General features: G+C 42.8%; 2 protein-coding genes across 6 annotated transcripts in view; one reads left to right on the top strand and one right to left on the bottom strand.

The window, feature by feature from the left end:
- The window catches only part of prkcz (protein kinase C, zeta), an 84,159-nt gene extending 80,529 nt beyond the window's left edge, over positions 1-3,630 (top strand). For all 5 annotated transcript variants that reach the window (XM_029124027.2, XM_029124033.2, XM_029124032.2 and 2 more), the window contains one exon: positions 307-3,630. In XM_029124027.2, the coding sequence (XP_028979860.1) occupies positions 307-394 (88 nt within the window). In that variant the 3' untranslated portion in view covers positions 395-3,630. The remainder of the gene's footprint in view (positions 1-306) is intronic.
- On the bottom strand, positions 3,203-13,980 carry si:ch73-70k4.1 (FA core complex associated protein 20). The gene is made up of 4 exons (XM_010893229.3): positions 13,521-13,980; positions 13,053-13,200; positions 11,028-11,809; positions 3,203-4,524 (listed from the first exon to the last, which is right to left on the bottom strand). The coding sequence occupies exons 1-4, from the start codon at positions 13,694-13,696 to the stop codon at positions 4,452-4,454; spliced, it is 1,179 nt and encodes a 392-aa protein (XP_010891531.1). The 5' UTR covers positions 13,697-13,980; the 3' UTR covers positions 3,203-4,451.
- Positions 13,981-14,916: the final 936 nt, after the last annotated feature.

Below are 14,916 nucleotides of genomic sequence, written 5' to 3' on the forward strand. Positions count from 1 at the left end.
TCTTCTCTCTCTCATGTTGGTGTATTTTTCATGCTGTAACATAATTTCTAGAATGGGGTTTGGAGAAGTGTTGTAACAGTCATTTCAAAACCACAAGTAAAATGAGTGGTGCCTGACACAGGAAGTGGAACGGGCGATGTTTGGATTCGTAAGCTCCTAGCCTGCCGTGGACATATGCCACATCGCCACCCAGCGTAGAACCACCATGAACAAATGTCAAAAAGCCACCAGACCGAAGTAGCACACCGTATTCGTTTTTCCTCATTTCTCAGTTAAATCACTGTGTTGTCTTTTCTCCCCCTCCAGGGACGTCATCAAGAGAATAGACCAGTCCGAGTTTGAGGGGTTTGAATACATCAACCCTCTGCTGCTATCCACAGAAGAGTCTGTATAAGGGAGAGGAGAACTTTCCCCCCTCCTGCCTGTCTGTCTACCGCCCCACTCTCCATGTACTCCCCCCCCCACCCCCTCAGCCAAATCAATGAACAACACCCTCTGTCGAGGAGGAGTAATATACATGGGGACAAAGGGAGGACAAGAAACTTTTATCTTTGCACGAGGGACGAGGCCTCGAGGACACAAGTGCGAAACTACTTTATTTTATTTTGTTGTGGATCCCTTATTTAGTCGCTGGAGCAAAACTCTTTGGAGCGAGTCAATATTTAAAAAAAAAAAAAAAGGACACAGGAACAACCAAGTTGTTGATTATCTTCCTGTTTTTTTGGGGGGGCTTGGCATTTTTGTTTTTCCAACATCTCTGTGTCAGCAGCACAGCTGGCTTTGTCATTTAAAAAAAAAGAAAAAAAAAAACAGAAAGCGATTTCATTCTGTGCCTGCCATCGTAAAAAGGATTTTACTCCCCCCGCGCATCCCTGGATGAAATATGACAGTTCTACGACTCAGAACTTGAATTTATGTGCACTCTTTTGTTAATTCCTTTTTTTAAATCTTGTAGGAGGCTTTGCTGCCTCAAATAAAACAAGAATGTATAATAATGAAGGAAAAAACTATGATAAAAGTGATTATTGTGTATTATAATGTAGGTAGCAACTCCAAATTGATTGATGCCTTTCTATTGATGCAAATTGGCACGTTTTATTCATGACCATGAACTTTGTTAGTTTTTTTGCTTAGTTTGATATTCATGAACAGAAAAAACAACAACGGGAGACAAAACCGTTTTTTTGTTTTTTTTAATAAGTGCCTCTAAGATCTAATCTACACCATGTTTCTGATTGCACTTATCGATTGTTCCACTTCCCATCAGCTACTTGAAGGGGACGGTCAGTTGGTGAAAAAAGCTGTTGAAACACTGCGCATAAATGCCACAGGGACTCATTTTTTAAAAGGTTGTCGTGCACAGATTTGATCTTAAATTGCGCATATGACCAAGATTGTAGACTACGAAAAAGACTACAATCTTTAAGCCCCCCCCCCCCCCCCATTAAAATTAAACAGTCTGGAGCTTGATGAGAAAATATGCATTAGGAAGCAGTATTAGTAATTCACACCTTGTCAATAACATTGACTGGAATCTGTAGGTAAACAAACTGGTACGAGATGCATTATCCTATGTACTGGCATTTACACAACTGGAAGTCGAATTTCCAGAAACGTTTGCCGAAAGGAGCAAAGAGTCTGGTGGAACAGTGCATCAAAATTCACTGGCAAATGGAAAGATCCGGAGAAACTCCCAGCACATAGAAATTTGTAATCTGGCAATTTACAAACCAATCATCTCCCATAGCACCTTTCATGTGTGTCTTCCATAAATCTTGCCTCCATTTGGAGCCAATCGTTGCACTTGTATGATTTAATTACATAAATACTTTACCCAGTAAGGTTACACCCGTCACCCCCATACAATACTATGGTCACTCTAAATGTTGCCAGTTTTGAATCACATAGACCTAGTTTTGTATGCGCTGTGCGCTAAAACCTGTGCGCAAGGTTTCTGTAAGTATACACTCAAAACCTGTTGAGTCTTAGTTGCCATCGTCCTTTATCGTTCTGCATACACTGGAGAAGCTGAACACCAGATTGTGAGAGCAGTTCAAATTGTGCACACTCAGATTCAACGTTCAAATTGAGTATACCCCCTCATTTTAAGAATGAGGCCCCAAATCTCTTTTGTAATCCACTTGGTTTTTATCATTCCAAAGGAACTCCATGTTATGGATCTGGGAAGCCAGCCAAGGTCCAGGTGAAAGCCTGGTTACTGTTACCAATAAAAGTTTGAAAACAGTATGGAGCGCCATCATGGCCGATCCATTTAAGTTATTGTGTGCGTACACTGTGTGACAAATGGTTTTGGTTGACAGTGACAGTTTTCTGACCGGAGAAGGCACTGTTCAAATAGTGAGGGACTAGGCTGTGAACATTCATTTAAGTTTCCCCAAATGTTCAGGGTTTCCTGAAATCCCAGTAGGATAACATTTCTGCTTATTCTGTCCTGGTTCCAAAGATCAGTCGACCGGCATTTTTTCAGAAAAACATTTTGCAGCTGTCCAGGACAGAGGTATCAGGGCACTCAATAGGAGCCTACTGACTGACCTGCACAACAGCTGACCTGTGGTCAGTGAAAAGGAGGAGAAGCTTTACTGTCTCTGCTGAGGGTTTTAACACATGGGCACCATGCAACACACACACCTACCTAAAGGAAGCGAGGAATCTGGGAAGTCTAGTGTAACCAGGCCCTTGAAGAGCACAAAGAAAGATAACTTCCTTCCAAAATTAAATGAGTCAGTAGTATCGTACGAGACCAATCTAAGGAAATCCAAAATGCATACATTGCCATTGATTAATTATTCAACACATTTAGCGCAAAGATAAGACTTTCCCTTTGTAAATGAAATCACAATTTGCCAACAATAAGTCCCAAGCTGAAAATTTGCTTTGATTATAACGATTCTGTCGTTCCTAAAGAAAATGAAAGAAAAATCACTATCGCATGGGAATTATTTGATGAAATCTGACCCCGATTAATTAGATAACGAGGCAATAAGATCAATTAGTTACTCGAGTTAAAGAGCTTCAATTTGCTGGTAGGCCAACATGAGGGGGGAAAGTAGGATGTAGAGAAAGGGATAATGAAACCGTGGTTTTCACTGATTTGTCACATACTCGAAAGCGCACATTTTCAAAGATTCTTTTCATTCCACTTATTCAAAGCCATCTCACTCTCAATATAGCACATCAGCGACACCATTTATTTGTTTTATTCATTAACTGTGTTTTATGTATACTCACAGGAATACATTCACTTGACATTGCCTCTTGAGGGACCATGAGACAAACTGAACCAGCTCCTAGACATTGTTCATAAACCCTACAGCCACTGTAACAGCAATAGCAGCGTTACACCAATGGCCATTTAAACCATTAAAAAAGGAAAACAAAGGGGTGAATCTCAATTGTAATTTCTCCATTCCTCCTCGGTGTGCGGGAGTAGGTGACGTTCCACATAATGCAATTGAGATTCGCAGTCACACAAAGGTTCTGTAAAAATGTCAAACGTAGTCCATGGTTTGTGTTCTAACATACAGTATTTGCTGGTTGGATGTGCTTAATTCTGCTTTAACGCACCTCTGTAAATATCTGTAATTATTAAAAACATTGGTTTTCCGTGAACTGGTCCGTTTTTTTTTTTTTTTCCTGCAGTCACATAAGAGAACCCCTTCTACACTTTCTCCTTTCTGGCAATCAAAGGTAAGTGAAAAATGGATGGAAAAATAAGTGTCAAACATTGTGATAATGATGACATAATGAAGCAATATGTTTTAAACAATTGTCTTACAACATGTAGAGTTACCGGTCAAAAGTTTGGTCACTGACTCATTCAAGGGTATTTTAGTTTTACTATTTTCGACATTGTAGAACAATGGTGAAGACATCAGAACATTAAAACATTAAATAACACATGAAATCATGTAGCAACCAAAAATGTGTTAAACAGATAAAAAAAAATTTCATATTGTAGATACTTCAAAGTAGCCAGCCTCCACCTCTTTGCTACTTTGAAAAATATAAAATGTATTTTTGATATGTTTAACACTTTTTTTTTTTTATTCCATGTGTGTTACTTCATACTTCGGCTGTCTTCACCATTATTATACAATGTGGAAAACGGTAAAACTAAAGATAAAACCCCCTGAATGAGTGGGTGTGTCCAAACTTTTGACTGGTCCTGTAAGTATACAACTTTGTGCAGTTGGTTGGCTGCTACGTTCAGTAATTGGATGTCACATGAAAAGTGCACAGACATTTTTCAAACTGAGATTGGAAGAGGGCACTCTTAATCAGGGATCTATCCTTGGATTTATCCTTGGATCTTAGCTGAGGTTCTCGGAGGATCCTTTTGGGGGCAACATCCCATAAACGGATCTGGGGCTTCGTTTAGATGTACTTCCACATGTCTGTCCTCCCAGGTGTCCAAAGGAGACTATGGATTATCACCAGGTGATGTCGACGGTCATCTCCGATAGACACTTGGCCAGATGGGCATCACAGTCCATCTGTGTTAACCTGAAAAGAGGGACAGCGTTTCACTCATGTTTTTCATCAGCACATGTGATCTCTCTCCCCGCAAGGCACCACACAAAACAAATCCCAGCCTACAATTAATTGCATAAATATTCACCCACCAAGGACTTGTACATTTACTTGTTTCTTTCACATTAGTGTGACTGAAATTCCAATTTTTGGTCAACAATCCCCAGAACATCCCAGATCTACATAAAATAACACCAATAAATACAGATTTAAAAACCAATAATGAACTTTTTTTTTTAACTCTTCTGCCTGTCATGGTGTTGGGAATCCTGGTTAAACACCAACTGTCAAGCCTCACCATGGAACGTTAAAGCAGATGAGTCAAAAGTACAGCTTCCCTACATTCCAAATCTCTGGGGTGGATTTGGCCTTGCTTGGATGGGAACTGTCCTGGAAGGTGAATTCCTGTTCCAGCATCTGGTTTAAAACAAGACAGGTGTTCCTGTAGGATTTCACCTGTGCATGGCTGCATCCTGTTTCGTTACGTGACATTAAGCATACCTATACGATGATGCAGACACCATCCTGCTGGAAAAAGTCTGTTACTTATCGCGTTGTTTTGGATTAGTCCCAAAAGTTAAGACTTTTCAGTATAATGTCATTGCCTTGCTAAATATAGAATGTATGTTTTTGTGTAAGGCATATCTTAATTTTTTGGGTCATTATTGGAGTTTCTACAATGTGGCTGATCTGCCGCTGTTTTAAGATCGCCAGTGAGTGTCCCAGTGTGGCCCAGTGAGACCCAGTGAGTGGCCAAGTGAGTCCCAGTGTGGCCCAGTGAGACCCAGTGAGTGGCCAAGTGAGACCCAGTGAGTGGCCAAGTGAGACCCAGTGAGTGGCCAAGTGAGTCCCAGTGTGGCCCAGTGAGACCCAGTGAGACCCAGTGAGTGGCCAAGTGAGTCCCAGTGAGTGGCCAAGTGAGTCCCAGTGAGTGGCCAAGTGAGTCCCAGTGTGGCCCTGTGAGAGTCCCAGTGAGTCCCAATGTATGTAGCAAGGCTGTGACAGTAACTGAAAAAGGCCAGACCGGTGGTTAAGGACTAAGACCGCCTAGAAAATAATACAACCGACAAAACCATTTAAATGCATTCATAAATATACATTTGTAATCTTTTTGGAGCGACAACATCTGCATGCAGAAAGAAATGTTTAAACAGCAGGAGTTTTAGTATTGATTACAAAGACTTGTTTTGCTGACTTAGCCTGTGTCTAAATCTCTTCTTTCCAACCACCTTTGATGCCCTACCAGCACTAAAAGGGAGTAGCGATAGGAATCATTAAAGTACATGATTTATTTGGGTTAGCAGATCTATAGGCATATTATTAAAACTGTTTTATTAGTTTCAATATATATTGTTAATATTTGTACTGGTTAATATAAAATATGCAGCTGTTAGAGGTCACTTATTTTATACAGGCTTTAGTAAAATAGTTGCTTTGTGGGATTTCCTTAATACGATGCACATGTGATTGTTTGCTTGCTCTTAAATAAGTCAAAATAAATAGGTCATACTCTACAAAGATTGCTGGGTCTGACAATTAATTATTTAACCATAGAAACACCACACTGTAACATTATCGGCAAATCTTGTGTCAAACCGACAAAAGCGAGATTTAGGGCATGGCCATTTGTTATGAAGTATTCACCTTTTTAATAGACTCTTCAACTCTGCTCAATATGCTGCAGACCAGCTGCATGTACTTCTATTTTAATACTTCTAGACTCCAGCTTCACTGTCCTCCCCTTCAAACGTTCCGTCCAGACATGCAGGCTACATTATAGGAAACCTTCTGAATAGTTAAATCCACGTGCACACAGCCATAATAACACGAGTCTAATCAAAGCAGAGTCAGTTTCAAGAGCAGATATTTATCCATTGCTTACATTTTTCTTTAACTCAATAATAACCAATGGCCGTGCCCTAATTTAATCATATTGCAAAACCATATTCTGCACTGTTTTGACTATTGATTTATTTTTATTTACAAAGAAATCCAGTGAGACCAAGGTCTCTTACAGCGGAGTCCTGTATTTCAACCATAAAAATCTATGCAAAATGGAATTAAAACTTACATTAGGAAAAATCACAATTGACAATGAAAAGATAATTTCTAAGAATTTTAAATAGTCTTATAGGCACCAAAACATTTAACTTAAGGTCACTAAATGGCATTGCATTAGTTAAACCTAGGCCTCCAGTACTATCCAGTCATTAGAGTGTTTGGTAACTGCTGTTCTTCCAGCTAATCTTCTCTGTTCAATAGTAAGAACATTTTTGCAGGACTGCCTTATATACAAACATCCAACATTGTCTGGCCCTTCTAGATGTCAGTGACTCCCTACCAACTGAATATGAAAGTGATAAGTGCGAACGTTTGCCCCAGAGATAAAACGCAAGACCAAATGACAGATATTTGAGTACAGAAGCTGATGCATGCATATATGGAATATCACCATAATCTATTAATGACAAGTTGCTTGCACAATATATTTTCAGACATGATTAATTCCTATAAAAGAAACCAATGCCAATATTTAGCCTTTTCACTAACGTGTTTCAAAAGCCAGATCCTCATCTAAGAAGCAAGACGTGCTATAAAAGAACCATTTAGGGTAGTCATTTTTGGGTCATCCAAAGCTAGGTTCAGTGATCTAGAAAACAACATTAAATATTTGTACAATAACATTTGTAGCAGATACGCGTGTCTGCTAAATGACAACAATATAAACACATATATACGTTTATATATTTATACGTATATACACGCACACACACACACACACACACACACAGTGGGGAGAACAAGTATTTGATAACCTGCCGATTTTGCAGGTTTTCCCACTTACAAAGCATGTAGAAGTCTGTAATTTTTATCATAGGTACTCTTCAACTGTGAGTGACAGAATCTAAAACAAAAATCCAGAAAATCACATTATATGATTTTTTTAATAATTAATATGCATTTTATTGCATGACATAAGTATTTGATACATCAGAAAAGCAGAACTTAATATTTGGTACGGAAACATTTGTTTGCAATTACAGAGATCATATGTTTCCTGTAGTTCTTGAGCAGGTTTGCACACACTGCAGCAGGGATTTTGGCCCCTCCTCCGTACAGACCTTCTCCAGATCCTTCAGGTTTCGGGGCTGTTGCTGGGCAATACAGACTTTCAGCTCCCTCCTGTGCGTTTTGGGTCGTTGTCATGCTGGAAGATACAGCCACGACCCATCTTCAATGCTCTTACTGAGGGAAGGAGGTTGTTGGCCAAGATCTTGCGATACATGGCCCCATCCATCCTCCCCTCAATACGGTGCAGTCATCCTGTCCCCTTTGCAGAAAAGCATCCCCAAAGAATGATGTTTCCACCTCCATGCTTCACGGTTGGGATGGTGTTCTTGGGGTTGTACTCATCCTTCTTCTTCCTCCAAACACGGCAAGTGGAGTTTAGACCAAAAAGCTCTATTTTTGTCTCATCAGACCACATGACCTTCTCCCATTCCTTCTCTGGATCATCCAGATGGTCATTGGCAAACTTCAGACGGGCCTGGACATGCGCTGGCTTGAGCAGGGGGACATTGCGTGCGCTATAGGATTTTAATCCATGACGGCGTAGTGTGTTACTAATGGTTTTCTTTGAGACTGTGGTCCCAGCTCCCTTCAGGTCATTGACCAGGTCCTGCCGTGTAGTTCTGGGCTGATCCCTCACTTTCCTCATGATCATTGATGCCCCACGAGGTGAGAACTTGCATGGAGCCCCAGACAGAGGGAGATTGACCATCATCTTGAACTTCTTCCATTTTCTAATAATTGCACCAACAGTTGTTGCCTTCTCACCAAGATGCTTGCCTATTGTCTTGTAGCCCATCCCGGCCTTGTGCAGGTCTACAATTTTATCCCTGATGTCCTTACACAGCTCTCTGGTCTTGGCCATTGTGGAGAGGTTGGAGTCTGTTTGATTGTGTGGACAGGTGTCTTTTATACAGGTAAAGAGTTGAAACAGGTGCAGTTAATACAGGTAATGAGTGGAGAACAGGAGGGTTTCTTAAAGAAAAACTAACAGGTCTGTGAGAGCCGGAATTCATACTGGTTGGTAGATGATCAAATACTTATGTCATGCAATAAAATGCTAATTAATTATTAAATTGAAATGTACCTATGATAAAAATTACAGACCTCTACATGCTTTGTAAGTAGGAAAACCTGCAAAATCGGCAGTGTATCAAATACTTGTTCTCCCCACTGTATATATGTGTATGTGATATGTGTATGTATGTGATATGTATATGATCATAAACCCAATGCAACGTACATCAAAGATCTGTTCCCAACTGACTGAAATGTATACACCATAGCTGTCAAAACCTTCAGACTTTAAATAAAACTGGTACATTGTATGATTTATTTTAGTATTTTGGCACCTTGCCTGGTTTTAGATTGGTGGCAGACAGACTAATTAATTCCTTTCTTTTTTTGATGAACTGCCAGTGTTACGGTAGAGCTGCAATGAACTGATTATACATCTGGACAGTGCATACGTCTCTTTACATACTTGTTAATTAATGTTAAATAATGTGACATCAATTTACAATCTCCATGTTGTCTCTCTATATTGTACATCATGCCTACATCATACACTTCTACCAAGAAGATTGGTCTTTCTTTTATCAATGCATTAGAGACATATAGGCCACATTTTTGTGGGCGGACTCTGGGCGTAGCCGTTTTAAATGAACTCACCATACATTTTTAATTCAAGAAAATGTGGAAAGTCCACGGGGGGTGAATACTTACACAATGCACAATAGTTTTAAGTGACAGGCTGTTGTCAGAGAATTATTTTTGGTACATAAAAGATGATCACAACTTCCATTGCAAAACTACATATGGCAATCACACTGAAAGTGAATGAATGGGCGATGGTGTGTGTGTGTGTGTGTGTGTGCTTGTGTTCTTCCCCGACACCAGGGAAAATTGCCTGATGGCTAAAAAAACAAAACGGCACTTGTACTGAAAATGTTGATCATTGTGCAACGTCCCTGTAAAAATAAACGTAATAAAGTAAAGCTTCAGTGGTTTCAGCAGTAACCATGGAGACTGCCACTGCTCTCCTGCTGGGCCCTGTGCACAGTTAGGGTTTTGTATTTTACACCCACTTTTTCGCTTGCACTGTTTTAAAGGCATGCTGAGTCTCCCTCATTATCACTCATCTCTCTCCTTTCTGCTGAAGGGTAATGTGCAGGCAGGGGTCGTCAGACAGAGGAACGGAGAGAGACAGCGAGAAAGAGAGCGGGGGGGGAGGGAAAGACTCTGAAAATGAGAAGAAACTAGAACAGAATTATTTCACTCCAGATTTTGCACTTTCCAAGAACCCCGCCGCCCGCAAACCTGCACCACCTACGTGTACAGAGAAGTCTCTCGATAAACAGATACGTGAAGACAGTCCCCTATCGCTCGTCCTCAGTCCTACTCTCTCCCTCTTTTCCAGACAGAGGAAACCATTGTTCCTGCCGACCCGGCCAACAGGGAGAGGGAGAGAGCAGGACAGTACAGCGGGTTCTGTGGCCGGGCCAAGGTACACAGAACTGGATAGGGGAGCAGGCCGCAGTGCCGGGCCAGACCCAAGCCAGGCCCTGGCCGATACAAAGACCGGCCTGTTCAGAGAGCAAGTGGGAGAAACGAAAGAGACAGTAACGAGAGAGAGACAGTAACGAGAGAGAGAGAGACATTGAGAAAAGAGAAGAGTGTGGAGAGGGAGCTTGTGGAGCGAGAGAGACAGATCCGGTTTTGGTGCCACAGGCTCACAGTATTGCTCTTCAGCCTTGCTGTCATTCGCTCCGCTCCTCCTTCACCTCACTATAAAACGGTCTGACTTCTTGACCCGTTTCCATGAACGACTCTCTGTGTGCCGTTTCTGAACACCCACCCTTTTGACTCCCTCGTCTTCCACCGCACGCGGACTAACCCTGCGTGGCACCCCCCACCCCACCCCCCCACCCCCCCACCTACATTTCAAAATGCCATCCAGGGCGTACGTCCTAAACCTGTGTTGAAACGACCCGTCAGTGTGAATGTACCGAATCCATGCGGTTCCGGGCTGGGTTTTCCTGGATTTGTCAGACTCTGGGGTTTGACCTCTGCAGAAAGGCAGCGACCTTCCACTCAGTTAGCAGGTGAAGAGACCGTAGGGGAAAAGTACGAAGCTGCAGACAATGTGTGCGTGAGTGAGAGAGAGAGGGAGAGAGAGAAAGGGAGAGAGAGAGAGGGAGAGAGAGAGAGGGAGAGAGAGAGAGGGAGAGAGAGAGGGAGAGAGAGAGGGATAGAGAGAGGGATAGAGAGAGGGGGGGAGAGAGAGAGAGGGAGAGAGAGAGAGGGAGAGAGAGAGAAAGGGAGAGAGAGAAAGGGAGAGAGAGAGGGAGCAGGTAAATGTGCCAAATCCAGAGAAGGTGAACATGAGGAAGTCAGTTATAACTTACCCTGCTGGAAATGGTACCAGACACATGGGACAGCTCTGCGGCACCCCCTCTCCTCCTCTCTTTTCTTCACCTCCTCCCCCTCCGCTCGCATCCCAATCCGTTCCGCGCTTCCCAGATACCCCCTCCTCCTTTCCCTCTCCCTCCCCCAAGGGAGCAGCAGTGCGTCTGTCAGAGGAGGAGGCTTCCATCCCAAGCCCAGGGAGCCGGCGCCTTTTTATCTCCTCCCCCTCCACTCCTCCCCCCTCCCTGAAACCTTCTGGTAACGTCGATCCTCTGCTACTTGCTCCAAAGATGGCATGATGAGGGAAAGATGGATGACTCTCCCCGCCTCCTGGTTGCCTGGTTGTAAAGTCCGAGGCTGTGGAACCCGCGGCTTTCCTGACGCTTACGTGTTTTGGGCGCCTCTGTGAAGATGCGCTTCTCTCCTCCCCACCCCCCCTCTGACCCCCCCCTCTGTAGCTAGCAGGAACTCGAGCCCCGAGAACCGGTGGTCCGTAGCGGCCGGCACCGCTACAGCTTGTCCCCTCTCCGGGCCCTCCTGGACGGGGACTGAACCCAGAAGGAGGGCCGTCAGCGGTGGAAGTTCTCTGCCTGGTCTGTCCTGGGATGTGCGGAATAGGCTGTTCCACCCCAGTGGAAGTGTTGCGAGGAGAGTCTGTGTTGGATGGCGGCGGGGTCATTGGAGGAGGGCTCAAGGGTGAGGCGGAAGAGCAGGGCAAGGGAGTGACCATCTCACTGAGGCTACACCATCTCCATTCACAGAGTTGGACCATTGTAGAGCTCTGAAACACGCAGACAAAAATGCCCACACTGCTAGTTTTACAGCATTACGTATACAATATATTTTGCTTTATATATGTATATATTTTTTTCTTAATTCTTACTACATAGATGCCGGGTGCCATCTCACAAGAATTTCATAGTGCAGGACCTGAACACAGAGCTAATTTTAAACTGGCCTCTTTGCAAAATACAGTACCAAAGACCATGTATTCACCAAAACAACAAAGTCTTTCATGTTTTGTTGATTGAAATACAGCCAACATTTGCCGTGTGACCTGCGGTGTGGTTTGACAACATCCTACACACAGAGGGCACGAACTATGCTCTGAAATAAAACCTTGACTGTCTGCAATTTCTCAGGTTAACTACTGCAGACTTGGTCACTGACAGTGGATCTCAGTAAGATCAAATTGTGTGTAACTTTGACTGTTTTTACAGCACTGAGATTCCTTCAAACATGTGCATTTAAGTTGAATATTGGCAGCTAGCAGGGCTTTTCTAAAGGCAGCTAGCAGGGCTTTTCTAAAGGCAGCTAGCAGGGCTTTTCTAAAGGCAGCTAGCAGGGCTTTTCCAGGAATAGCCCACTGAAGTATATTCTTCAGCAAATGCAAATTTGCCTCCACTACCTGTCAAAGTGATTGGTCCGTCTGGGCTTTACGGCCCAGAAATGCCTCTTACTTGAACTCTCAGAGCCAAACCAGCAAGCCAGCCTAGGCTGTGTCTTTGAGGACAACACTGGCAGACATTTTATTGAGCTTTCAATCAGTTCAGCAACTCAGAAACACATTGGTTTCTTCCCCCACTAGTCAAACAGCAGATATATGTGCATGTTTTCTGCTGGTTCCATTACAATGAATTCAAGACCATTTATTTAGTTATTTAGCAGACAGTAAGGCATGGGTTAAGGCAAGGAAAACATGCCTATAATACTACAAAATCAAAATGATAAGCCAATCAGCATTCAAGATTCAGAACACACGGTTTATAATCTAATTGCATTGGTAACCAGTTTATAAGGAGTTTCCGAGGTTTGAGATATATTGTCAATATCCCATGGCTATGCGCTGTCTATGAACAGCTATTAGCAGTGGTATATTGCATATATTCAACACCCCCCTTGTGCCTAATTGCTTGCAAATACCACGCCCCCCCCCCCCCCCCCCCCCCCCCCAAAATTCACTCGAGAAAGCAAACTGTTACTCTAGAGAACTGATGAGCCCTGGCCTCGGCTTGCTAACTCACCAATTTAGATGCTGTTGGTAAGTCAGCTACTGGGCCCCACGGGTGGGCCTCCGGACAGGGCAGAGTAGAGCTCAGGGTTAGGGCCCAAAGACTCTCTACAGCTGTCAGGTCTCCCCTGGACCACCATGCCTCGGTGGGAAGCGCAGGTCTGCAGAACACAGCAAAAATAAAAATGATTAGCAAAGGGACCATGAGCGGTTTTGTTGAACTCACAAAAATAATTTGCCTTGTCTAAAATAATTTGCCTTGTCTAACCAACCAGTAGCTATTCAAATTATGGAAAATGATGGTACTTGAGATTCTGTGCAGTATCCAAACTAGGCGTTTCAATCATGGAAGAAAAGAACGCGTTATTTTTGCATAAAGACGGGCCAATCTTCATTATGGGTTCTTAGTTATATATCTTACATTGTCATCAACAAATGAGTTTCAGCCTACCAAAACAAGAAAGTCCTCAAGCTTGCTTACCTCGTTGAGCTTTCAATCGATGCACTGGAATTTCCATTTTTCTTGACAATCGTGTTCTTGAAAAGTGTATCATTACAGGGCCCCTCGACATTCAACTTCCTTCTTTTTAATTTCAATTTCGGGTATTTACCAGACATAGTAATCACGTACTGTCCAGGTTTGTTTTTTCGCGGCATAGACAGAACAGCGCCAACTTCCGTGTTTGTGTGATGACGTCAGTTCCCAGACACACGCACAGGACACGCGGTCTAGTTCCAGATCCAACCAATCTCCAAACAATTAAAAGGATCCGTCCACTGATCTCGAATATTCATATTGTCTCGAATGTTCATATTGTTTTTCATTTAGAAGGTGGACTTCCTAGACAAAAAAAAATTCCTAGACAAATTACCAAACATTGCATCGGAATAGGAATCAGACTCAGGTTTCTAAATGTCATATGAATCAGACTCAGGTTTCTGTCGTCGGAATCTGAATCTGACTCAGGTTTCTAATGTCGTCGAAATCTGAATCACTCAGAATCATATTTAATCTCTAAATAAAATATACACTTTGAATCTCACTGTATGTAGTAGTTAATGCTGTTGGTCCCAAACAACTTACAGAGGCATAATATACAAAATGTACTAAGTTAACTCTGAGTAAGCATATTTGATTTATATTGATTTGTGTAATATAAAGATTTGGAGAAAAATATACATGGAACACAAAAATGTAGACATTTAACTCTATAAAGATTTAACCAAGTTATAAACTGTCTCTCCTCAATCAAGAAAGAAAAGGACCTGGCTTAGAAGGACTGGAACCCACAAGTATGCTATTGTTCTACGGCAGATCTATTCAACATGTCTTTAACGACTGGTGAAATACCTTCTGTGTGGAAAATGTGATGCCTCTTCGTAACAAACTCCTCAGACCCAAATTACTGCAGCATAACCTCTAATCTATGGATTTCACATGACTGGGAATACAGATATGCATTCGCTGGCCACACATAGGCCAGAAAAATAGTCGGTATCTGGTGAGCTGGACCACAATTTGCCTCGGGCGGCCCGGCACCTGTCACTCACAGAGACTGGTCCAGGCTGTTGATGGTGGCCTGTTGAACGTTGTCCCCCTCCTGTTCAATATCTGTGTTAGGTTCCTGGGCATTGTCAGGATTTAGAACAGGCTGTGCACACATTGATCCAGAACATCCCGAACACGCTCAATGTCCGTTGAGTGGGCAGGCCACAGCAGAGCGGGGGACATTTTCAACTCACAGGATTTGCGTACGGGCATTGGTGACGTGTGACGCTGTGTGTCATTGCTGTGACACGAGGTGATGCCAGCAGGTAATGGCCAGACAGTCACAGTATCTCCGTGCATCCAAACTGCCATCGCTAAGATGGAATTG

This window comes from Esox lucius, chromosome 12 (genome assembly GCF_011004845.1).
Source record: "Esox lucius isolate fEsoLuc1 chromosome 12, fEsoLuc1.pri, whole genome shotgun sequence".
NCBI classification, from domain to species: domain Eukaryota; kingdom Metazoa; phylum Chordata; class Actinopteri; order Esociformes; family Esocidae; genus Esox; species Esox lucius.